The 26,460-nt window shown below is 42.6% G+C and overlaps 1 protein-coding gene and 1 long non-coding RNA gene across 12 annotated transcripts in view; both read right to left on the bottom strand.

The window, feature by feature from the left end:
* Positions 1 to 20,586, bottom strand: part of ncam1a (neural cell adhesion molecule 1a) — a 266,719-nt gene extending 246,133 nt beyond the window's left edge. For 5 of the 11 annotated variants that reach the window (XM_047607956.1, XM_047607959.1, XM_047607960.1 and 2 more), the window contains exon 1: positions 20,253 to 20,585. In XM_047607956.1, the coding sequence (XP_047463912.1) occupies positions 20,253 to 20,304 (52 nt within the window). In that variant the 5' untranslated portion in view covers positions 20,305 to 20,585. Of the gene's footprint in view, positions 1 to 20,252 lie in introns of all 11 variants that reach the window. The other 6 variants (XM_047607954.1, XM_047607955.1, XM_047607957.1 and 3 more) reach the window with 3 other exon arrangements.
* A 1,367-nt stretch (positions 20,587 to 21,953) lies between these two features.
* On the bottom strand, positions 21,954 to 22,776 carry LOC125021794. The gene is made up of 3 exons (XR_007114368.1): positions 22,637 to 22,776; positions 22,421 to 22,506; positions 21,954 to 22,235 (listed from the first exon to the last, which is right to left on the bottom strand). It is a non-coding gene; the product is annotated as an uncharacterized LOC125021794 (long non-coding RNA).
* Between the last annotated feature and the right edge of the window lie 3,684 nt (positions 22,777 to 26,460).

Below are 26,460 nucleotides of genomic sequence, written 5' to 3'. Positions count from 1 at the left end.
AGGAACATGTATCAAAGGACCATTTCCAAACAGGGTACCTGAACAATTTTTACTTTCAGGTATTTTAAAGCTGAATAAATATTTAAAATGTAATAAAGAAGTACAATTTTCTGCACAAACATCTTACAGTTTAACAGTTTATTGACCTACCCATCAGTTTGTGTTACAACCAGCCACCTTTTTGACGCCGCAAATCGACTGCACAATTGCGTGTGTGCGATATTGTTTGCAGTGTTTTCAGACGTCAAGGCTCACTATCACCTTTAGCCCCCCCTTTGGCACAAATCTGCCCGGTTGACTCAACGTCTCAGGTGAAGTCAAGCGGAAGACATGGCTGCCTGAACCCCTCAAAGCTCCGCCTTCCCACACACACACACACCAACACACATCCATGAACAACAACCCACCACCTCAACCCTGCAACCTCCAGAGCCACACCCCAGGGATTCCCGTTATTTCATCCCTGTCTGCTGAGGTACTTCTGGGATCACATCGCATGTCGGCCTGGCGCCTAGCCTCCTGCCACTAGCAGTCACGTGGGGTGGGGGCGAGGTAGGAGGTGGGAGGCTACCACGCCTTTGCTCAGCACGGCTCCACTTTCAACATAAACCAGCCTATGGTCCTCATTATTTATGACATTTTCTGCGTGATTATTAATTCATCACAATTATATTGTCTTTCAGACACAGTCCAGACACTGTCACATCTGTGGTGTCTCTGGAGTCCAGCGGGCGCTATAGGACTCAGCAACGCCCACTCCATCAACCCACTCCTTTACGGTTTTCCACTTCTCTAATTGGGTTTTGTTTATGGGTTCTGTGATCATTGGCGACAGCATGATCTGTGCCGTCGCCTCCCAGCGTCTAATGGGGGGGAAAACTTGTCTATTTATCTGCTGCCTGCCGCACTTTCACTAATCACATTGTCATCTAGCAAACAATGTGTTATTCAATACCGTATCTGTGTTACACCCAAGACTTTTAATTTCTCAGATTGTGCGAGATTAGGATTTTCCGTAATGAATATTGGAAATGAGCGCTTCTGTACTTGGGTCTTTTCAGGGTGTGGAGAGTCATCTAGTCAAGGCGTTACAGTCGTTTTCTGTGGCCATTTCGCAGCTAATTAATAGCTGCTATGGATCAAATGACCGGAGAGGTTACTCATTGTGACAAAACCAGATCTTGTCTTGGTTTTACGGTACAAAATCCTTACCAATCCCATTTTGTCACAAGTAGCCTGCATACTGACAGCTCTTTTGTACACCAAAAAAAAGCACAAATAATTCACAGTTCCAAAGATGGTTAGCAACTAGCTGGTGGAAATAGTGGTTCATCTGACAGCTAAAGTGTCAGTTTCCACTGGATGATTTTTGATTCTTTGATTACAGATGTAAAATAAATTCCAGGCACACGATGAAGGGAAGACTTCAATATGGTTACACAAAGGCTAAATATAACCACGGGCCATAAAAATACTACTTGTATTCACTCCCACATTCATAAAGTTCCAGACGTTCACACTGGGGCCTGGCCCTCAATAAACAAGTCTCCTGCCGTTGACAGGAAGTGATGGCAGCGTGTTGTCGGTGATCTTTGACCACTAAGATTTTTCCAGTCGTTCTGTGGATTCAAACCTCTAAGCAATCACTCTTTTAAAGCAAGAAAACTCACTTGGAGCAAAACATTATCCCTGTTTCATAGGTAGCACAGGTGAAAGTGCTGGAGCCTTACGGGTAGTTAATCTGATGTCCGACTGTGTAGACAGAACTGGTGACAGGAAGCGAAATCTCCGCTCCCAGAGCAGTCAGAAAGCTAGCTAGTGTGGAACAGCCCTGAGGTCCAATGTTAATTTGTTCCCCTCGGTCAGATGCACTATTAATGTTGTGCACAGTGCAGAACTGAACAGAGAGGAATAGTATGTGCTTCATTGTAGTGCACATATCAGTCCACTCTTACACATGGGGGTGACTTTTCCAGTATTAAATGCTGAAAAATTAGTATAACCTCACATTTACAAAAGTGAATCTGTGCTTAAAAATGTTAATGATAAAAGAACAACCTGACCAGGACGTCAGTCTATCAAAGGGCTAACGCAAAGGGATGAACGATCATTCATGCTCACATGCACACCTACAGCCTATTTGGATGCTTGCTAATTTCTAATGCTAATGCCAACTTTCCATTCATAACAAATGAAGTTTAGTAGGAAGATCAGTCTCTTCACAATCAGTTTGCATCTGTCGCTCAAATTTATTATCTCTTCTATTTTGACCACACTGTCAAAATCAGGCCGTCCTCAATTGTCACATCACTATTTTTCCAATAAACTACGTCCCCACCATGTCACAGTCAATCATTTCCCCGTTCTGCATCATTCCATAGCACAACCGTCCTCCTCCTCATCTCCACCTCTTCCTCCTAGAAATGACCACCACCACTACAGGCGTCTAGACATTGCACGGTCCTGTCCCCATCTATCTGCAATGAATCCATTACCTTGCACATTCATGTCCCCACAATAAACGTTCATTCATCACCTGCTTGATCCTTATTGAACTGTACAGGTTGTCATGAACGGCCGCGGAAGGAAATGCCAAGATGGGAATGGCCGGGGCAAACTAAACAAAGCTTTTTAAACCTCTGCTCAGGAAACCCATAGAGGGTTCGTCCATCTTTAAATACAGCCAGTGATATGATACAGATACTATCCACAACTTTATGGAGGTGAGGCCCACCTCCGCAGGTTTACCCCGTCAGTCTTTGCTTGCCACGCTGCCGCCTCATCATGGCAGCTCTTCAGGCTCATGGTTACAAACCAATCTAATAAGCAGTTTAAAGTCGCCAATAAATCAGCAGTGACACGAACCCTTTAAGACGCTAAGGTCTTATACGACAGTCTTTTCAGGGGTCAGTGCGTGTGCTAAAAGGTAACAAAGCACAGTGACACTGTATTCGTGGCCATCATAAATCCACTGTGGGAGGCTAAGGTCTGAATGATATGAAGCTAAGCTTGGACATTTCTTTGGTAAAATCTGCACAAAAAAAAAAAAAAAAAAAAACAAGAAAAGATTCATTTGGCAATAAAAATGACGCGGTGGCTGCAGTTTCTGCATCTCTCATCAGATTAATCTCTCTCAAAAGACACTTTACCCTCATAAAATGATAATGACTTTCTTATGGGAAGTTGTTTTGTCCCCCTGTCATTGTAAAAACCTCTGCTTGAGAAAAGACAGGCTGAGAAAGTTGTCAGCAGTCTGTACGTAGGAGGAACAATAGAGCACAAATCTCTTCATTCAGAAATTGAAGTCTCTGAGCAGTTCTGATTAGACAATAATGAAACACAGAGAGATAGCTGCATAGAGTGCTCAGAAAAGGTCTGTTAGGAAACTCACAGCTGACGTGGCATGAATTCCATGTAGGTTAATGATGTCCTAATTTGGACTTTGATGAGAATTTATATTGTAGGACAAAAAAAGAGCACAAATGTCAGCCATCTTTGCCGGACACCAACAGGGACGCAAGATACCGCATCCGAGCACTGCATCACATCCAACACAAAATGTTCCAAGCATAGACAAAGGACCCCCTCCACCCATAGTGAGCGAGGGGACAGTGATTAATGAGGCCACACTAGTGGAGAGAGGCTCCGTTCTACTCCACCTCCACTCTTGTCTCTGCTTCAGCGGTAACAATGTCAACAAGTAACTAATGACTGCCAAGATGTCCTGTGTTATACATTTCCTCATAACATCACACTCCTTACCACCTCTAATGCCGAATTTACACAGTGGTGGTACATGGCTGGGAGCCAGATAGATGGTAATTATTTTCAGAGGCAGATAAGTCCACCACTGCCACCAAAGAGCAGCTTGGCAAAACAGGTTAGAGTTGCGTGTTTTGTTCTCGTTATCGCAGCTGAAACGCACCGAGATCTGAACCTAGCGCGTCTTCTACCTGCTTTTCTTTAGCATTTCATCCATTAATTGATTGTTAGGCGCCAGGTTTCTCTGCATTGCAGAACTCCTTGCGACTAATGACAAACCTGACACTGTCATCCTGACTTAAAAAACAAGAAAAAGTCTGCACAGGTTTGAAGAGTACGATCTTAACCCTCTTGAGTCGGCGAACCGCTGGTGCGTCCAAATCAGATGACCAATTTAAGACCACGAGGCAGCAAGATGCAATATCACTGAATCTCTGTTTCAACTTTCGTACAAAAGTGCTAACTACAACCCGTACACCAATTTTTAAATTGTGTTTACAAGGAAAGTGAAACTAGACGCCACACTTTTTCCTGAATATAGCCATCATGTTGATGCACGTCTGGTGCGAAAAGCAAAATGCTAGCAAGCTTCAAAAGCTTGAAAGCTCTGAATTCATCACATCAACTAATCAGGAAATGATGTGTCAATGGTTGCTAAGGAAGGGGGAAAAGTTGTGGTGGTGACGCTTTATTCAGTCTACGGTGTGACTGCAGTCAAAGAGAAAGAAGCCAGAGATTTGGGACATCATCACTTATTGTTACACCTGACAGTTTTGTAAAGAAGTTGTACAAAAATGTGTGATGCATTTCCTGCATTTTAATGGCAATAGTTAAAAATAGCTCTGTTGTTTGCTAAATTTGCCCATAAGCTTTTGAAATATACACTTTGCAGTTGCATTCTAACTTATAAAAATGGTTCATTAAACATATTTGTGATTTTCCCAGTGAAAAATATATCTTTTTCCTACTCAGATTTTCTGGTTTTAGTGTGGCTTTAGGTCCGATGTGTTAATGCAGTTTGAGGAAAAGAACAACACTAAACAAGGTAATGTAAGATGAAATATAAAGGTAAAACCAAAAGTAGTCAATCGATTAAGTCTAGGATATGTCATGGTAAATGTGCAAAAAACAAACTAAATACTGAAATTGTATAAAATAACATAATCAATTCATATACTCATAATATAATTCCACACAGCCTGGTGGCATGAATAACAAGTAATGTCAGTAAGCTTAAAATGTGTGGACATGCAAAATATGGATATAGATGCGGGGAACTATTTATAAGCAATTCATCACATTTGACATTTCTGACACCTATGGAGCACAGAGAAATTTCCAGAATGGGTGAACTCCTTTCTCAAAACTGCCCTCCCAAGCAGCTGGGCTTTGTCGCCTTCCTATAATGCCACACTGGATTCTTTTTCCATACCTCAGTGTGAACTCAACATAAAACTGTCATCGAGTCAGTCTCCTATTTTTAGCCTGTTTTTTTTCCCTCCTAAAATTCCTGACCTCCACTCTGTTGGTCGAGAGTCACTCAAACCACTGATCGAACTGCAATCTCCCTGTTCAAACACAGCTGCATCAATGGGCTTTTATCGCACCCCACATCCCCCCCACCACCCCCCACCCCCGGGTACAAAGATATGCACAGCTGCTGCCCTGTTGCCCAGAAACTGAATGTCATTTAAGGAATACCCCCCATTCCACAAACGAGATAGTGTTACACGAAGCACTGCAAACAGCCCGACCCTGCAAACTTGATTATCTCTTTGGATTTTCTCTTTCTCTTTTACGGCAAGCACTCCATACCCCTCCCGATGCGTCAATTTTCTTGGGCCTGTCTCTCTAATGAGAGGTCAGATGTCACTGAAATTGTGAGGATGGGATGAGTAGAATTACATAATTGCACCCTCCTTAAGGGAGGACCTCTCCGTTATTGAGTTTTCAGTATCACTTTCCCATCAGTAGAGACTGACCTAAACCTCTGTTCAGTCAATGCATACCCACTTACGAGTTCTGTAATTTAAAAATTGCATTACTGGATGCGCAGCCCCTACCAAGTCTTACCAAGAAACCTGCTAACAGACATTTATGTCAATATGGAGGCAAAATGCAGCAACTTAGCTTTCTCTCCTAAAAATAAAATGTTTTGATGGCTCTACCTTTTAACACCAAATGTCTAAAATGTATATTTAATATCGTACAGAGGCAGGAGTAATATGTACCTAAGGAAAGGGAGGCCACAGGTGATGTCTTCAGGAGAAATACATTTGCCAACTAATTTTTTTTTTTTTTTTTTTTTTTTTTTTTTTAAAGGAGTTCATTATACCAAACATACCCTTAGCACGGAACAACATTTTCTTCAATCCGTGCTCTGATACTTCCCTCTTTATCCAATTCAGCCTTGCTTTGAACAGAGAAAATCAAGACTAGAAGATGCAAGAGGCTGCAGAGGCATGAGTTGCATGCGGTTTTCCCTCTTTCCCTGCCATCACGGTGCTAAGAGACTGCCGCTGAGTCCTTCAAAGCAGGTGCAAATATAAATAAATGGAGGACGGCTGCTTGGGTTCTCCCTTATTAACCTGACAGGTATTTTATATTCTGTACAGTTTGAGGCTTTTCTGCAAGAGGGAGTTGGCATTTAAGGCCCTCCAGAGGCACTAAAGCCGCTGGGCTAGTAAGAAGAGCCATATCCGTGAATGAACTAATTAAGCTCTTCAATGTCTTCTGCAAAATGGTGCCCTGAGATTGTTCTCGGCAATAGCAGTAATGAGAAGGAGGGAGGCAGAAGGGTAAAAACATAGGCGGGGGGAAAAAAGCAGAGGGGGAGGAGGGTAGACCTCACCCTCAAATGCATGAGGAGCGTGCAGCGTTCAGAACAGGCAAATTAGCAAAGAGGAGGCAGAATTTTAAGTCCTTTCTGTTCCTGTCCTGGGCAAGTGCACATGTTGCATTTCTGAATGCAAACTCTGTGTATTCTTGTCTTTGTTTTTCTAGCCTTGGTTGCAGCACGGCTCATTAAAGGCTATAAACAATGCGAGATGTGCTCTCTAATGAGCAAATGTTTCTGTAAAAGGGCTCTGTCCTTGGGAAGCTGGCCATGTTAGCTAAAGCTACATCCAAACCCAGTCTCATGCATCTCAGGACTAACAACCGGGCCATTCTCACTCGGTCCGTTGTCTCCTCAGTCTCCTTGTTCTCATTGTCCCCTCATTTACTGCACTCTGCTTCCCACAGAAATGATCATCCAGTCACTTGAGTTTTCCTCCGCTCTGTGGAAATCTGGAAAAGTGGTTAATAATGAACATCTAAGAATCTTTTCCGCTCTCCCCCTTTAAAGGGTGCATCCAGTGAAGTGAGAGTCAACAAAGTCCCAGGAGGTTTCGATGACACAGGGTAGCTAACTAAGTGATGTGCTTGGCCGGCTACAAAGTGCAGTGGAGCTGAATAAAACAGCAGTCAAACAACAGTGGGCTTTCACTGATAGCAGGCCATCATGGAGTATGCTTTCTTTGAGATGGAAAGAACAACATTTAGGTGAAACAAACAGTGGAAAACGGGTACACGATGTGGCATTTCGAGTTGCTCTTTCTACCGTCAGGGTCAGATACCGATAAGCGATCTACCCACGGCTCACTAGTCACAGCAATGGGGAATAATGATCGCAAAAGCTGTGACAAAAGACACCTTTACTCCAAAAAATAATACTCCACACACGAGTGTCCCAGGAAGCTGAGTGCTACAATGGTGTCTCACTGGAGAGTAGAATGTAGAAAACCTTCTAGGTTCATTGTGGCCATGCAGCTTGAAACATCTTGGGAGCTTTGCCAGTAGATCTAGTTGTATTTATCTTTGGTGCGCCGAAGGAAAATGTTCAAAATCTTCTCTGTAACACACAGGACGCTCATATATCAGATTTTAAGTTACCTTTAGGGAAAGGAATTTGGTGGAAATGTTTTGGGCACAGCTCAGTTTGTGGTGGCCGTTCATACATTTATATTTCATAAGACATTTTCACTACAAGTCCCACAAATATAAAAAGGATTCAAGGTTGTCTAGGTGGTAGTATGCCTTGGTATCAAAGAGAACAAAAAAAAAACATTTAGAAAGACTTTACTGCTCTTGAAAATATGCAGCAGATATTGATGGATGTTTCCCAACTTTGCTGAACCACATGTGCTCCGAATCTATTTAACTCCAGCAAGGCAACATCTGGTTACTGATCCACTTCATATCATCATGGCAGAACACACCCCCTGCCCACCCACCCTCCCAACCCCAGCCCCCACGGAGGACAGCGCATGTCTGCTGTATAGCATGCGGTTGCCTCTGAATGCGATAAATAATGAAGATACGCCTCTTGGTAGCCATGCTGTAGTTATGTTTCACCACGGAGACATTTCAAGTGGTGAACTTCCTCTTCCTGCTTTGCTGTTAATGCCGTCTCAGGGGAAATTAGCACAGTGTACTTAACGCACATGCACTATAGACAAAGGTTTCGTACGTTACGCAAAATCCTCCAACAATGAGAAAATAAAACTGGCACCGAGATTTTGATCTTTACCTTCTTGGGTAAAACAAACCAATTTTAGAACACAAAAAGAACACAACAAGTACGTCAAATCCAGAGTGACCTAAGTGCTAGCAACAGCATGGATTCTGCTCAGCAGAGCGCTATGAAGGACAACATGGGAAACAACAGATTGTGGGCAGCCAAAATAAATTATGTGCTGGCAGGCTGGGGGAGGATTCTTTACCACCGAAGATGGAAGTATATACGAGAGAAACGAGAGAGTTTAAAGCATCATAATCGCCCCAGCCACCTTGTTACCTCTGCAACCCATGCAGATAGTGCAATAGTGTGGATCGTCTGTACTAAAGACCTGATTTGAAAAACAAAAGGTTTTTTTTTTTGCCTGCAGTCAGAACAAAGCCCCTGGGACAGAATCAGGATTGGGCCCCGAGCGTCTGGAGATTTTATTCACGAAATAAAGTCCCGTGAGGCAATTAAAAATGAGCGGCAAAAAGAAATGTCCAATATCGAGGGTCTCTTTTTTTCCAGTATGTGGCTTTAATAAGCATGCAAGTCAAGGCTATATATTCAACACAGACAGATTCAGTGTGCCACTGAGGGATGCCAAGAGCATGTGAGCTGCAGCCTTTGGACGGAGATCTCCGTCGGCTCAGGTAAAGAAAAAGAAAAAAGAAAAGCCGAGCCCTCGACCCCTCATGCTGACTCTTTGTGAGTTTGGCCCATCTGGCTGCCTGCACTAGGAGCCGGTATCAATCACATGCGGCGTGACACTCCCTTTGTTCCTGCAACGCAAACATATTTCATCCTTCTGGTGTTCAGAAGGAGAGCTGGTCTTCATTTGACATTTACCTTCCAATCAGTCACGAAAGAAGGAAAGTGATGGAGTGAAATGTAATGGAATAAGTTAAAAGTTTCACTGCCTCCTCATACGAAGACGTCAGACGGCTGAGATCTTGATCTAGATATAATTGGACGTAATATTTTAACTTTTAAAGAAGGTGTAAAAGCATTAACAATCTCCCCCGTTTCAAGCACGAGGGGGAAGTTAAATGTCTGTACTCAGGTAGTGATCCGTACCGAGGGTGAAAGCAGACGCTGCTGGCATTAAATTAAAAATTCAAAAGACTTCAAAGAGTTTATTTTGAATTGTATTGATCGGGCAAAGCTTTTCGAGCGCATTATTGGCTAGAAATGTATTAATACCACGAGGCAACCAAGTGAACGCGGCAGATATTACGGCTCCATATATTCATACACCAGGGATTTACATTTAAATTTGGAGCATTTACAGTAAACCGCGCGACACAGTCGCTGCACGCTGCCAAATAATAAGGAGGAGAGACTGCGATGCCACTGTGCCAAGAAAACAGAGCATTTCTTTATCACCTGCCAGCCTCCATGTATCATCAGCTGAATAAAGCCGGCTCTCGGGCCAGAGCAAAGAGAAAAAGTCTTTTGGTAGCCGTTTTCATGAGCAGGGCATACTTTCTGGACTGTCAGTGGAGCAAAATAATTACGCAGCTACAGAAATGTGCAGTTACGATAGCTTATTAAAGCAGCAGAGCGGCGCATTATGCAAAGACAGCCTAATAGATGAAATGAGACAGCTGTCAGTCAGGAGATCGGCTATTCATCCCAGAGACATAATCAGGCCACGATACCCAAGTATATTCTGCTCCTTTTTCCTGCAGTCGGTTCGCCAACAGCGTGTCTTTCTCATTTTAAAACATCTAATTCTACTTATGCAAATGAGCGTAATTTAGAACACTGGAAAGACGGGAAAGGAAGATCCCAGTTTGCGCAATGTGAAGGTGGCCGTCATTTAAATGTAGCGGGAGAATCGACTTGAGGTCACGCTGCGCAAGCACTATCACTTTTGAATTAAACCGAGGAATGTAGGCGTTGTAAAACATCCGCCCATTTCTAACACGACTCCTGCTCCCAGCGAGCCACGTTACATAAAAAAAAAAACGCGGCCCCGGCAGCAGAAAGGGGAAACAATAAATCCAGAGGTTGAAGCGCTCCTGCCGGGCCCGGCGGCTCCTCCTTGACGACGCTCTGCATTGTGTCCCGCCTCCTTCCCATCCTCCACCCCGTCCACCATCCTCCACCTTTGTCTGCTCCCTGGGCTCCCAGCAGGCCACTCCTGGCCCTTTTTCTTCAGGAACAGCTCTTCAGCAAAGCTATTAAAGTGTTAAAAGATTGGATCGGGTGATTTCAAGCGAGAACGTTTCCTTATTTTACACCAGGACACATCTCAACCACTACACCTTCCTTCAATGCCCCTAAATTTTCTAGGTTTGCTCCCCGGCGTCGTTAATTACGTTCAAGCTAAACACAGTTTCTGTTATGGCAACAGCCGCTCCCTCCCCTCCCAGTTCCTCGGCGGCGTTACCTTGCAACCACCTGCGACCAGCCCGACACAAAAACACCATTTATTTTGATCAGTCCGACCTCATCCGTGTTCACATGTGATTTCCACATGGGCAAGGGGCCGCGGCGGCGGCAGCGCCCGGTTTATATGCGTCTCCCTTATTAGATCGCGGGCAGGGTTTTACGAGTTAATTAGATCATATTTGACACACCAGTATGATCCAGCGGTCCACAGAGCCTGAGCGGCGTCCGCTGTCAAATCAACGGCTTCTGGATGTCTGTGATTCACCTCGTTTCCATATTGTTGCCTCCCAGCGACATAAGAGAACGGAACAGGGCATATTTTTCAAACGCACGCTTCTTTAAAAAAGTAAAGGAAAAAAAAGAAAGAAATCAAAGCATATCATCAGGAAATTGAAGTGATTTAGCTGTTTCAAGTACCACATTACAAGAGCTTTAATCCTGTTAAACACAAACCCAATTTTTACCATAAGTGGAAATATTTTATTTTACGTTCATTAGATTTTTCTTTGGAAGCTAAATGGTTTTGATACCGCTGCTTCTGCACAGATTTGAACGCGTATGAATGCATGTCAAGTTTTTTTTTTTTGTTTTTACTTATATTCGAGACGTCGCCACCGTCTGAGTTTGTGCCACCCGAGTCTGAATCAAGTCATGTTGTTATTTTTGCCGGCACTGGTCCACAGCGGATGCTCGTCTCAAGATAGTGCTCACTGACAATCGTGCCAATTTAGAAAAGTAAACAAGTGCACAGAAAACTGCACATGGTGCACATCTCGCCTTGTTCCTTTCTCCCAGAAGACGCGCTCTTTTTCTTGTTCTTTTTTTTTTTTTTTTTCCCTTCACACAAAGGCAGAGGCGACTTGGCACCTGAGGAAACGAGCCAATCACAGAGTCCCCGGGATGAGCTAACCGCCGTTGCTTGGCATTACATCATGATGGTGAGTCACTCCCTAGGATTAAGAGACAGTAGAACACATGCCCAAATACACTAAGGCCCTGGCTCTTTATGACAGCTCAGCCAAAGTAAAGTGAGAAGATAGATCCGCGATTGTTGGAAAAAACACGCGAAACTGGTCCGTCTTTGTGCTCATGAGGTGCATCAGATAAACAGTATGAGAAGAAAATAATCCCCACGTCGGCCTCTGAGCTGAAGCAGGTAAATCGTGTCAGACAGCTCCGGTAGACTACGCCAACACATGCCAGCAAGTGATACAGAAAGGGTACAGAGTTTATGTGTTGCTTTACCACAAAAAAAATAAATAAAAAAGACGCTGCCTGAGGCCACCCAACACATCCCTAAATATCAGCAGGGACCTGCAAATACGGAGCACATCCCCCAAATCTATTTCATGAGTCAACAACCTGAATATTTTAACATTATTTATGATCACATTTTCAGTTTTCACGCACAACACTGTGAGTATCTGAGCCTTAGCACTGTCGAAAAAAAAAAAACATTGTGCTCAATACTACCTTTATAAAAAAATAAAAATATATGGACATGGTTCAGATGGACGTGACAGCCCTCTAAGGCCAGTTAAGATAATTGTAGGATGGAACAGGATCCGGAGAAAAAATAAATAAATAAAAAATCTGTTTATCTAAGTGGTGCATCAAGAGGCATTCAATAAGAAAGGAGAATTTTAAAATCTGTGCCACAATCACGGTGAATTGTGTGGAAAAAACATCGCTGCATGCATCTCCAATGAGCGTCAATTATCCCCGTAGACACCAGGTGTACAAGAAAATGAGCTGCCTCTCCAGGTGGCTTGAAAAGCAGGGAGGAAGGGGAAGAAAATCCTGCCCGCAATCGCAGACGAATGCAGCAGGTGCGATATCAGCTAGGCTGCTGAAATCCTGGAACAAACTGCCTTAGACCGCTTTGCACTTTTACGAGTCCCTGAGCTGCAGCACTGGTAAAGTAGCACCCCCTCCCCGAAACCCAGCCTTGCTTCATCTCAGTAAAGAAGTGAATAATTACAGTATTTTACCCAATAAGTCTGTGCAGTCTGTTAAACAACAACCTACAATATACTCGGTATATATTGATTGGCGTACGAATTCACATACAAGTCACTGAAGGTAATACAGTCTGGCTACAAAATAAACTAATCCCAAACAAAATGCCACTGGGCAAAATGACCGTTTCATCTTGTTCCTTTTCAGGTTTCAGGTCAAGAGGTTTTTTTCACTGACACGAACCACGATGCAGGGGAACTGGTCATGCCTAATTGAGCAAAGGGTAAATAGTTCCGTTTCACGACAATGGCTACGGGCCTAGACTGAAGTCTTCACATTCATAGCAGCTGCATCCAAGCTCAGCCTATAACTGCACCAATGTGACCTGGTGGTAGCACAAAAAGGAAAAGCGAGGCAATCAAAGGAATCACTGGGATTCACACAATACAGAGAGGAGTCGTTATGGTACACTGCAGGTACGGTATACGACCCGAGGAGTGAACCTAGGGAACAGGACGCTGTATTTTTCCTCCGTGTTTCCCCACAGCTTTCCTCTTTCATCCCCTTAACCACCCTCCGGAAAAGGTCGGCATTGCTTTCTTTTGCACATCACCAACAAGCTGTTGCTACCCAAGTCTTTTGTAAAGCTTCAACGTAGGCAGGTTTCAAAATCGTGTGGCATTTAATGTCCAAAGAATTCTAGTGAGTAATGTCATGTCTTAATCAGAAAAAAAGCTACACTCAGAGTAAGGTCCGATTCAAAATTCTGTTTCCACAACCTGCTTCAAGTAGAGGATTTTCTCATTTTTGGAATAAAGATGAAATACAAGTGTGGATGTAAATGTACTGACGGCCGTGCACAAACGCTGGGTGGTTTGGCTCATAGCACAAAGCCGATGTGCTGCCCTTTAGTCTTGCTATAATATATTGTAGTTCAGAATTTTTTCCATATAAAACAATATATATCATACGCTGATAACTAAATACTTTCCAACATCTGCAGCCAACCAACACATGCAGTAGTTGTGTGCATAAGTTACGTGAGCAGAAGCATTGTCAATCTCTCAATCTGTGCACACACAGATGATATACTTTTTTTATTCATTTGCACACACATAAAACTATGTACTTATAATCCAGATAATGAAGGAAAAAAAATAAATGTGACAGGCGAGGTCAAGGAGCCAACAGGCTTATTCTTCGTGTCTTAACTGAACAAAGGAAGTTGTGAGTCATGAAAGAAACACTGTCAGTAAGAGAATCATTCAGCGCTGACATGCTCATAGGAGCCCTGGTGATACAAAGAAAATAAATAAGTTAAAAAGGTTACTGCAGGTGGAGCAAGGTCTTGTCTATCCAAAAGTATCTCAATGCATTATGTGTGAACATGTGAAGACATCTGCGAAGCAATGTACACCGACCAGTCACAACATTATGACCATTGACAGGAGAAGTACATAACCACCTTGTAACAATTCAGTATTTTGTTGGGAAACTTTTGGACCTGGCTTTCACTCATGTGGATGTTACTCAGACATGTACCACCCACCTAGACCAGACCCTAACCCTAACCCTAACTGTAGCAGGATGCAGCCTGACACAGAAAAATGCTTTAGGAACAACTCAAAAAACATGAACGGCACAAGGTGTTGACCTCCAAATTCACCTGATCCAAATTGATCAAGTATCTGTGGGATGATCCACAGGGGTCCCTCCCCTCAACGACCTCTAACAACAACCCGTTTCCAGACACCACAGGACACCCTCAGAAGGCCCATGTCCATTCTCTGATGAGTCACAACTGTTTTGGAGACACAAGGGTGACCGACACACTGTTAGGAAGGTGGTCATAATGTAACGTCTAATCCATGTTTTTGAGTTTAAACACAAGACAACTGTGAAGTGTCTCTGACTTTCACAGACAGAAATACCATCTGTTCACCAGTGCCAGTCCTGGGGGGAAGTAAGTTAGAGAAGTGACAGACTATAAATAAAACTGGGCCCCACGCTGACAATAAAGAAAACTGGAACATCAATACAAACAGTATCTATTCCAAATAAAACCCGTGCATGTAGTTCTCCCGGCACTTCAAGGGGGACAGGGACACCACGCTGGGATTCTGTTACGCAGTAATGTGGTCCGTCGTCACCTTGGACACCCTTCCCAGACTTGGCAGCCTCACTAAAAGAAAAAGCAGGATGCTGTGTGCCAAAGAAGCAGAGATCATCAGCGCTAATGTGGAAAACCTGGGGATGTTTGGTTAAAGGAGTCGAGGCAAACACCTGACCATCCACCATCATCTTCCACAATCCACCAGAGCGGAATGACTGTCAGAGGCAGACCCAGAGAGATTTCATCTAGCTGAATGGGATCTTAGTTTATATGAATTAATTTAAAGCTGTTTTACTTAGTAAATTAGATTTGTGAAAATGTGTCCTGCAAATCTACAAGCCAACACTGAAAGTGGGTGATATTAGCCTTAATTGTGCAATTAACACATCCAGATTAAGTTACATTTAGGCTAAACAGTCCTTTTATATCGAGGTTATATTGTGATTTCTTGGATAAGAGTGTGCTACTTTTCAGACCGAGGGAGGCATCTTGTGGAAAAACCTCTCTTTGTACCAAACAGTGTAGCCTACAGTATGTTACTTGTGCAGCTAGGTGCATGAAGTAAATGCTCCATTGAAGTTAGCATATTAATGTCAAGGTCAGTGGCGATGACGAAGGGGGCATTCTGCACAAAAAAACAACATCTCCTTCTTTCCATTTTTTTCCCTCCTGCCCTTCTCCTTTTATTTTCCCCCACATTCAATTCCTTATGGGACGCCTTCGGAGCTTGCACAATGCAAATCACTCATGGTCCCCATTCATGTGCTGATTAATATGCAAAGACAGCCCGTCCCCATCTAACAGTCAGAAGAAATATAACAGCAAGCCGAGTCATTTTGAACTTATCTGGTTGGAGCCATCAGCACTTTTTTTTTTTTATTGAAGCACTGTGATGTGACATGAATCCGTGGACAAAGTAAAGCATGTTCCATTTGCATTTAAAACCTAGTTTCTGACCTTTACTCTGTGTTCTGTCATTTGCAGATTGTCAAACACTTGCTAATGACTAATAGTTTTGCCTTTCTTTGTTCATTTCAGTATCAAAAGTTTAGCATTTTGGGGGTTGCGGCCGATGACATGAATGAAGCTCCAGTTATCTGTGGATTTGCATCCAGTGCACACATCAATCGTTTGGTGGTGCAAGAGCATATTTGGGATTACCATTCCAGATAATGAGCCATTTCATTGATCATATTTCATTCATTTCATTTTGGGAAAGCCAGCATCTGTGTTGTCACTGAAGCGACAGGTCTTGGTCATGTTTAGTTGCACTTAAAAGGAGAGAAATGGATTTTTAGGGGCAATACCGGGCAATACCACTTTTGTTGTTGTTGTTTTTTTACATCAGAATTGGTGCATGGGCGATACGTTCTGCCGATTTTTCTGAGCTGATATTTCTCCCTCTCCCTCCCTTTTCTATCTCCATCTACATGATAAAAATTACCCAATGATAACGAATGTTACAAATCTCAATTTAACCAAAAACATAAACATGCATTGAACTCAAAGAATATTCAAAATAAACAGGTAAAAAGCCTATGAATACAAGCATTTTCCAGCTTCCCGCTGCACACAGCACTCTGTTAGTGGGGGAGGGGCAATGTATGGGCTGCACAGGTCAGCGGCGTCTCCAGCAGCACAGGGCTGCCTGTGGATGCACCTGTCTGTAAATCTTGCCAGGAAAACATATACATGTATTGGCGAATGCACCCGTTTATCGGCCAATACCGATACCAGTAAAAGATGCAAGTATTGCAAACATCTCTACTTAAAAGGGGAGTGGGTGAATGGCAAAATGTACATAACATGAAAGCTGCCAACCTGATTTTAGTTTTGAAAAGGAAAATGTCTATAGGGGAAAATGTAGGCAGAGTAATGGCTGAGGCTTGCGTGCACTTCAGCAAATAACTCAAATCAACTAGCAATTACGGCTCAGTGAGAAGTAATTTTCTAATGCCTATTTACAATCATTGTCCAGTAGCGGAAATATGAAAAACATAGCTGAATGCAAGCTGAATCCGAGGGTGTTGGTGCTGTAGTCAGAGCAGCTCCTACATGTTTGTTAGAATCTGTGAGGAATTAGAACAAAGTGTGTGCATGTCGCTTTGAATGCACCGTGGACTGTGGTGCAACTGCTGAGCAAAGTTTAAGATCCAGAGTCTCGGTTTATTCAGAGCGCAGACAAAAAAACGCCTTATAATTTTCCCTTGTTTGGCTGCTTTTTCCAGTTCCCCTCAGTCAAAAAATAGCCTGTATTATTTTCATAGTGGCTTTGAACTCACCACAGCAGTTAAAGTCCCATATGTTAGCCATTTAGGATTTGTGCATTTTCTCCCTCAAAACGTTAAGTTAAACTTCTTTTTTTAGAGTTTGGCTCCATGCTTGAAGTGCAAACACACGGTTTTAGATTCAGAGGATCATTAAGTGAAGTTCAGCATTTGCATTTGTTTTGCACTGATCCTCCTTTATCTCAAGATGCACGGCCCTGCTCCCTCCACTTCCACCAATGGCACATAACACATCACTGGGTCCACAGACTGACTTGTTGCTCCGGGTGCCAGTGAAATGAGGACAAACCACAGAGAAGTCCAGTCCGAGCAAACAGCCTGCAAGTCAGTGAGATGCCGAAACGCTGCACAGCAGTTTGTATTACCACAAACGAGGACACCACTCTGGAAAGCTGAGACAATTTTCATCCTCCATCTTAACAACCGCAAAACATCAGCGGAATTATCCCAAAGTAATCTGAATGGAATGTCAGCTCGCACATATTCAATTGGACAAACCGTGCGTTGCAGGATGACGCCGCTTTGCAAGAGCAGCAACGGCAAATCCAGCATATTTTTTATTTATTTATTTTTTCCATGCACTGGTCGTTTTACAGCTGAGAGCACAGGATATAAATCAGCAACAGCGGCACGTCACCCAGTCAAGCCAAAAATCTAAAATCGTACTGTGAAAAATCAGTTATTACTTCTATGCAAACCGCAAGCCTCACTCCAAAATATGTGCAGCAAACAATCCCTCTGCCACTTCACACTCCTTCAGATTGCAAACCGGCAACCACAGGAGTCAAGAACTCTGCATGTGTCCATTTATAAACAAAAAAAAATAAATAAAAATTTGATCTGGTCATGATTCAGTCAAGTCTCAGAAAGCGGCATGGGCCGACATTCTAATGTTTGTTGCTAGCCTAAAAATTTAATTATCACTGAACCGGAACAGAAAGCGGAAATCAATAAATGTAATTAAATTGCTCAGGCCTCAAACTGTGTGATACTGTCATTACCCCCTCCATACACCCGGGGTCTATCAAATAATGTGATCAATTTATCTGAATTTCTCCCTGCTGCAACAGGGCAGAGCTTAGGCACAGTTGTCTAATTATCTCCCTCTCTGTTGCCTTCCCCCTCCTCCCCTTCTCCTTCCCCCTCCCGTACGGAGGTGCAGTAAATTGCGGGGGGTGTCAGGGTACGCCGGCAGGATCATGAATCATATGGTCGAAATGAACGCGTCCCAAGTGTTCCAGCAGCGCCGCAGCAGTGACAGCCAGACCCGGTGTCTGAGCGTGAAGAAGCATGGTGAGAAATATTGCCGGTTTGAAAAATATTCTGTGAAACTTCTGCTGTATCATTAAACTCCCTTTGTTCAGCTTCGCACATTAAATATCCAGACAGAGTGTAACCTAGCACAAATATATTCAATAGTTTGTGGAGCAGAAGAATTTTTTTTTTCCACAGTAAAATGTCAATCCCACTGCAGATTTTGGTCAATATTTCTCAAAAGCAAAATGTAAAGGTCTCTCTGTTAAAAAAAATAAAAATTAAAAAAAAAAAGTTAAATATCATGTTAAACCTGGAGTTCATATCAAATACCAACAATACTACCAGCCTCACAAATACTCCATAGCTCAAGATGTCATAAACATTTATAGAAAACCAGGGATATTTGGGGACTGAAGTACCCCTGGCCGAATGAAACCCCCCTCGGTTATGGAGAAATTGAAACCTGAAGTTAAAATAATCATTCTTGTACAATTTAATGCCCACTGAATTAAATCTGTTATTAAATCTAACCATTCTCCGTCCCTCCAATGACCCTTGAGGGCCCTTAAACTCAACTTGCAGCACTCAGTTGGAAGTCTATAGAAAAGGGGGCAGATGCTGGGAGGAGAGAATGATGTGGGTGGCGGGAGGGGTGGAGGTTTTGGGGGTGGGGTGGAGTGGAAATGGGTCCCCTCCCGCCCTACATAACCGTGGGAGCTCTGGGATTGGGTCCCATTGTATACATTGAGTGACTATTCAGTCGTCCTCAATGGATGACGAATTTCCTCCTGACCAACCAAATTAAAAACTACCATCAAATCAGTGTGGCCGTGTCAACATCGCTTTTGCGCACAGAAACGCGCCCTGTTATTAAGTTCTGAACAACAGGGTCGCGTTGCGTATAGATAGAAAACCATAGGAACGGGGGTTGTGTCACATAAAGGAGGTCAGAGGCTGTTAACCTGCGTGATCAGACCAGGGATGGGAAAAAAAAAAAAAGAGAAAAAACACTGACACATCAGCACCGAATACTGTGCCAAATTTGTCGACGGCGCGAGAGAAACATTTAACTGCATCTATCCGATCCAGAGAGTTGGAAAACCTAAAATCTTGCAACAATAATCTCAAAATTATATCGCCGTTAAAAAAAAACAGCGACCTCGTTTTCGGGAACTGAAACAAAGCATCCCCCGCCAAGAGCGAGCGACTCTCCGGACACTCCATCCTCGGTGCGTCACAGCTGCCCAGCACAAGCGAGAAAGCCAGGGCTGGACTTCTGGGCCAGAATAGACGCAGTTCGCTTTAACTTACTCCACATTTGCAACCAAAACTTAATAGCACCCATGGGAAATATCTGCTGATACATGAGGTCTAACAAAATAAAGCGTCCCCCTGCAACACCAGAGCCTGCATCCATTTCCACTCACAGACAGGGACGAGCGCACGTAAAACGCAGCGCGTGTGGGGGATTTTCACTAAAATTACACATTATAGCCAACCTTATCAGGGAGGATAGTAAGCTGCACCGGAAAAAGAGACATAGTGGTGTGCGCAGACTACTTCTGTTCATCCTAAATGCACCGAGGAGAGCGGCTGCTGGGGTGAAACTAGGGATAAACTGAGGAAAGCGTTTGAATTTTATCTTTGCGCACAGATATATAAACGCTTCCACTTGCGAGAGGAACTTTTGGCATGGCCGTGGTGATTATTTGTTTATTTATTTATTTATCGCAGAGCTCGCGCTCTAACCTAATGCCACTGTCCGGAGAGTGTGACAAGGATGCCGCCGGTGGGACCAGAGGATGCTGCTCCAGAATCAACACCACTCGGCCTGCATCGCGCAGAGATTTGGAATTACTCTCCGCGCCACCTAACATCTCTAATGATGGAGAAAAAGAATGAAAAATGAAAATAAAAACAAAAACCACTGTCTTACCTGCACATCCTATGAATAGCAATCCCCAGATGAGGTCCCTTATTTGAAGCATTGTAATGTGTCACAGATATTCTCCTTGAAGAGCAGACGCACTTTTTAAAACAAGCGAGGAGTCTCTGCTGAGAAGAGGAGGTGGAGGAGGGGGAACAAACAGTTTAAATGTATATCAGCCTTCCCAGGGATAACAACTGCAACCGGACGGATTTTTGGTCCTTGTCGCTACCCGTGTTCGCGCCGCGGCACAATGAGTGACAAGCAGCAGCCGTAGCACGCAATCGCGTACACACACGCATGCACTCGGAGGATACCAGCACGAATTACTCCGCCCGGTAGGCTTTAGCTTTACCCACACACAGTGAAAGAGAGACAGAGAGAGGAGGAGAGGGAGACGCACAGAGAGGGGGCGGGCTGAGGTGAATGCAGTAACAAAGTAGTGCGCGGAGCTGTCCATGGAGACACCAGATGGTCACCAGGGGCTCTAATTCGGATTACTGGGTTTAGAAACGGGGATAACACTCTGGTTTGGAAACAAGCAGAGCGACGTACTTATTTCAAACTGAAGACTAATTAAAAAGTGGCTCAGATTGCTAAACACATAGCCTAACAATAAAATATATATATATATTATAAAAAATAAAATAAAATAAAATAAATATTTAACCTTGCTTAGGCATCTGGATTTGAGTATTTGTGTTGCATTGTTTTCTGAATAACTCCATTTTATTAGTAGTTCTCAAACTTTGTTATTCCAAAAGGCGTTTAAAAAAAAAAGGCAACTGCACTTTTGAGAAGATGTTTCACCACTCATCTCTTCAGTGTCCTGATGGAAGTGACCTGTCACATATGTGTTTGACAGGTAAGTATCCAGCTGTTAATGGCAATTAGAAGCACCAGTTTCTGGTTCCTACAGAAAGTCAAAAAAAGTTTCCTATTTAAACCTCAATTTCCCTTCTCTTACAATTGAAGAAGCTACTCAGATGAGTGGTGAAATGTCCTCTCAAAACTCTGCAAGTCCAGTTTGGATTGCTATGACATATTTCCATCATTCCCCACTTTTGTGTGGGGAGGGTTGTTCAAGCCCCACCTGTCCTCCATCACCCCAGACCAAATTGTAACCGATCCATAACTTCTGTATCTCCGGTTCAGGAAATTGACCATCTTGTGTCAATTTGTGTTAGTGCATTTGTGTGGATGTTACTTAGACATGTACCGCCCACCTACACCAGACCAGACACCCCCACCCCATAGCAAAGACACTCCTTGACACTCCTTGATGGCATGAGCTTGACACAAAAACTGAAAGAAAAAAAAAAAAAACATGGAGAACAGCACAAGGTGTTGACCTGGGTTCAAAATTCACCAAATCAAGTATCTGTACGATGATCACAATGATCCACAGAGGTGCCTCCCCTCAACCCATAGACCCAAAGACCCCCACTAAGAACAAGTAAAATATGTGTGTCTTATCACAGCGTTAATGCCTGGAATTTTCTTGCTTTGCATTGCATATCCTCTCAAGGTTTGAACAGTTTTAAAGCCCATCTCACAGAGATTTAGCCGCCAACATTTTATTGTTGGTAAGGTAAAAGGTAAAAAGATAAATCTTCTATATGGGAAAATCTGTTGGCAAAACACTGCCTAAAATGCTTCACATGCAAAAGATTTACGTAGAAGTTAGAACTTAAATATGTCCCTGTCCACCTGCTGAATATCAGGTTCAGTAGTTACATTTCACTCTAATTTGTCGGCCATTTAACAAAGCTGGTGGGGAACACAAAGTAGCCTACAGCTGTTTGATCTGACTAAACCATTTCCTGCTGTTGCAAATAGTGTTGAAAACACATACAGTGCAGTTGATACACAAACACAGATCAAACCAAATCCAGTGTGCGATTTGTCAAAACTTGATAACACTGCCAGAAACAACATTTCCGGGAGTGTTGCCCTGTGCTGTGTGATTTTGCGCAGCCTGCAATCGCCAGTCTGCAAAAAAAAAAGTTAAGCTACATCATAAAACATGTTATGAGGCCACAAACCTATAAGCCAAGGTGAGACAAGGACTACTGCTAGCACTTAGCAGCCTGGTATTTGAGGAAGTCACTCAGTGTGGCTAATTTCAAACTGATCAAGCCTCATCTTAGCTTTTGCTGAACTTTGGAACCACTTACAGTGCAGTTGCTCTACAAAGATAGCACTTCACAGCCAGACAGTCGATGAGGTAGAATAATTAGGTTGAACACTTCCATCCTACTGCCTGTGATAGAAAGAGTCAATGCAAACCTGTCTTAAGCTAAACTATGGACTACATACAGTCAAGCAGAATGACTTTTTGCGTCACCATTTGGTCACATCCAAAATACACACAAAAAACTGTATTTACCGACCTGAGTTGCTGGCCTGTTGTTTCCTGTCCACCATGTGGTTCCAAGAATCCTCCAACAATGTTGGCGCTAGGAGAATGGCAATGATGAATTAAAAGTCTGTTTTTAATCTTTTCAGGACCATTTAACATTACTTTATAAACACACTAGCTTGTAACATTCACTTCTATGGAAAACAACTGTGAAATTCTCACTTGCTGACATGTTTCCTGTGTTAGTGGCTGCCAGTCTTCACCCGTCCACCGGGGGCCCTCGGTGGAGCCTGCACCTCATTAACTCACAGGTGTGAAGCTACTGTTTAGAGAATTAAGTTGTACCATCCTTTCTTTAATGCCAACAGTCTAGCCAAAGCTAGTAATACACCTGCACGATTAACAGCAGAGGTACAAGCTGTCTGAGTATTGTTAAATGCTGATTTTTTCATGAATGCCACATCCTGCTGATTTTTCTATTTTTGTTCAACATTAAGAAATTCCCATACAAATAAACATAGCTCATTCAAAATGTTATTCCTGGTTTAGTGGTTACTTAAATAATGTGCTAAGTCAGAAATTGAAAAGCTAACTTTCTGTTGTGTCATTTTAAAAGTAAAACGAGAAAACACACTTGTGGTTAGATCAGCTGACTGGTCTTTTGAAACTGCTAACTCATTCTGGATAGCTGTGGGTTAAGCTGAAACAGTGGTGTAGTTGGGCCCTATTTAGGTTAGAGCTAAGCTAACAGTAACATGCAGATAACATGGCAGCAACCTCATGAACGGTAAGCAATTTCTTCTGAATTGTCATTGCCGTTGTTAGTCTCTGTGAGTTTGTAACAGGTTGACTTTTTTGAAGCAGCTGTCTAAGTTCTTTAAAAAGAAGATGTTACCCACTAGCATAGCATTAGCCTAGCATTAGTGTAGCTTAGGATAAGTGTTATTGCAAAAGTATGTGCGGCTTCTAAAGGCTTCTTTATTGGTTTTTAACACTAGTTTGACTCGACTTGGGCTTGAGTTTTCAGGGTGAATACCAAACTCACAATTTTGAGACTGAAATCTCAAACCCATCCTGGAGCATAACTGATTTCTCTTCTGTCCATTTCTATGCTTATTCTTCTGTGTGTTAAGCTAAAACAATGGTTCTTTTTAAGCTAGAGCAGAAACCTCATGAAGGACAAGTCATTTTTGGGACTAATAACTGTGTTTATAGTCTCTGTGAATTTATAAGAAGTCAACTGAAACATTTCTGAAGTAAATGTCTAAGTTCCTTAAGAGGGACTAGATGTTAGGCTAAGAAGTATCATTGCAGAAGTAAGCTACAGTCTGCTCCTGAATTGGTTTTAGCTAGTTTGGATCAACTGAGGCTTCAGTTTTTAGGGCAAATGTCAAACTCACGTTTTCAACTGGAATTCCTCAAACCCATCCTGGAGCATATTTGACTTATCTCCATTTGTATGTTTACCCTGTTGTGAATACCCATATTGTTGTTAGCTAACTAGCTAATCCACCATGTTGGCTCAAAAGCAAATAAGGGCAATGGTTGGCAGGAATCCTCTGTTCTTCATTGGTCTGTATTGTTCACCATTGTCGCGGAGCAATTTCCTTTGTCAAACCCATTTAGCAGACGGACGCTGTTTTACACATCCCGCACATGTAGGGCAATGTTAGCATTTATGTACCAGTATGCTTAACCAGCTAGTTGCTAACATTGCCTGCAGTGTGGTGTTATTGAGTTGTGTTGTGAGAATTCATCAGATCATATCATGAGATGCATGTAAAGTGGAGATTTTCTGCCCTGGCCCTGTGGATCCAGGAGCAAATAAAAGAACTTTAATACGGAATACTTGTATAAAGGAGTTGTTGTTGTTGTTCCATGCAGTCTTAGCCACAAGCCTGAGCTTGGAGCCTGGAGAAGAATCATTCCCATCATGCAGACACAAAACAAATGCTTAAATTCACATTCTAATTAGTGCGTTTCCTCAGAAAATAGGACACTGTTTCCAGCCTGCTACCAAAGTCTCCTTGAAGTAGAATGTGTGCAGTTTATCTCAGCTAAAGTGGAGAAATTTTAGACTCCTAATATCCTTATTTAATCAAGATTTGTTCTGAGAGAAGTCTGCGGGAAATGGTCGTTAAAACGGATAAAATACACATTGAGTATAATCAAACCTTTTTCTATCACGCGTCTTTCTCAGAATCTGAAGAAATGGCCATGAACACAATTATATGGTTACGGATTTATGCTTTTTTTTTATTGGGTGATCTCACGCAGAACTTCATTGCAACTTCCTTAGGTTTGCTGGCGATTGTTGATTTAAATGATGGTCCTGGTGTGCCATGTGGTGTGTGCGTGTGTTTATGCCATTTTATAAAGAACATTGACAGAGGAAGCCGAAAAATAAACTGCTCTGAAAATCATGATTATGTTGCCATATAAATCATTGCATACTGTGTATCGTGAAAGGTATACGTCTCTATCCTTTGGCGCTTACGACACCGAGAGCCTAAAATCTGAAGCAGATTCAGGTCATCTCAGTGATTTATTTCCAGTTCTCTGAGGCATTTAGTCAGACATTTGGTGGATGTGCTTGACTGCGGAGTCAATGGTGCAAAGCTTCCATCTGTACGATTATGGCCCAAAACGATAAACTAATTGTTGCAGTACTGTATATAGTTGTGGTCTGGCATGCAAATGCTTCTTGGTTTATTTTTCATGAAGTGACATTTGAGCAGGTTGCGACACCGGCTCCCTCCCTCTTTCAAGCACACATGCTAAATAGGTGTAGACGAGCGGCATTTCATTGAACGGGGAACGATGGAGAAAAGCAACACCATGTTTTCTCTAAGCTGGTTAAATCTGGATACATGTGTTCTCTCCTCTGTTGTATTCTTTGATCCACACTAAGTCAGCTTTGTTGCAAAAAAAATAAATAAATAAATATTGAGCTGTACAGAAACCCAATACAGGCAGCTCAGGCACTGTGTCACAGAAGCCAAATCTCTGCCACCTGTAACCCATTTATCAGCTGCCTGTTAGCATGTGTGTTGCTGAATCCTATGCTTGGACATGAAAAAAAAGAGGAGGAAAGGTGTCCTAATCCTTTCTGACTATGTTGTATTCATCACAGACATGACCACCTTTCTTTTCCACATCTTATTTTATTTTTACTCGACGTGAATAGCTAAAACATTTATTCACTGATACATTTTTAAGCATATTTATTATTTTATACATTAAAAATTAAGCTTATATTTTCTTTTAACGGGATTTAATTACTTGCTTGCTAAGACCTATGTAGTGTAAATTTATTTAGATTTCTTGAACATTTGTACATATGCAAAGCTTGTACTTTTTTTTACTTATGCTATTTTATTTTACAATTTTTAACCGTCCATTTTTCTTTTTACTAGTGGTTTTCAAGAGTGTTTGTTTACAACTGAGCTACTGTGCAAATGATTTCCCTTCAGCCAGGTCTATCTAATTATAAGTCTAATTTGCTGAGACTTAAATCATCAGAAAATGTGTAAAAAAAAAAACAAACAAAACAAAAAACAAGCACTGTGGTTAAAAGCTTGTGGTGAACTAGTTCTAAGGCAAAATACAGGCTTGCATCAGAAAGAGGGACCAACATAAGGAGCCAAGATGACATGAAAGCGATCAGGAAAACCAACTAGGGCCAGATGGCAGGTATCTACACTGGGGCTGATTGGGGAATGGGAAACAGGTGAGGCGGGTGTGGGAGTCAGGTGACTGCAAGTCTGAGGCCATCTGGGCGGATGGAATGTGACAGGAGGCATGGGTGAAAAGGTGAAAACAACACAGGGGATACATTAGAAACCTTCGCTTCTT

The sequence above is a fragment of the Mugil cephalus genome, chromosome 15 (genome assembly GCF_022458985.1).
Source record: "Mugil cephalus isolate CIBA_MC_2020 chromosome 15, CIBA_Mcephalus_1.1, whole genome shotgun sequence".
NCBI lineage: Eukaryota > Metazoa > Chordata > Actinopteri > Mugiliformes > Mugilidae > Mugil > Mugil cephalus.
Note: the sequence above shows the minus strand (reverse complement) of the source record. Positions and strands in the feature narration are given on the sequence as shown.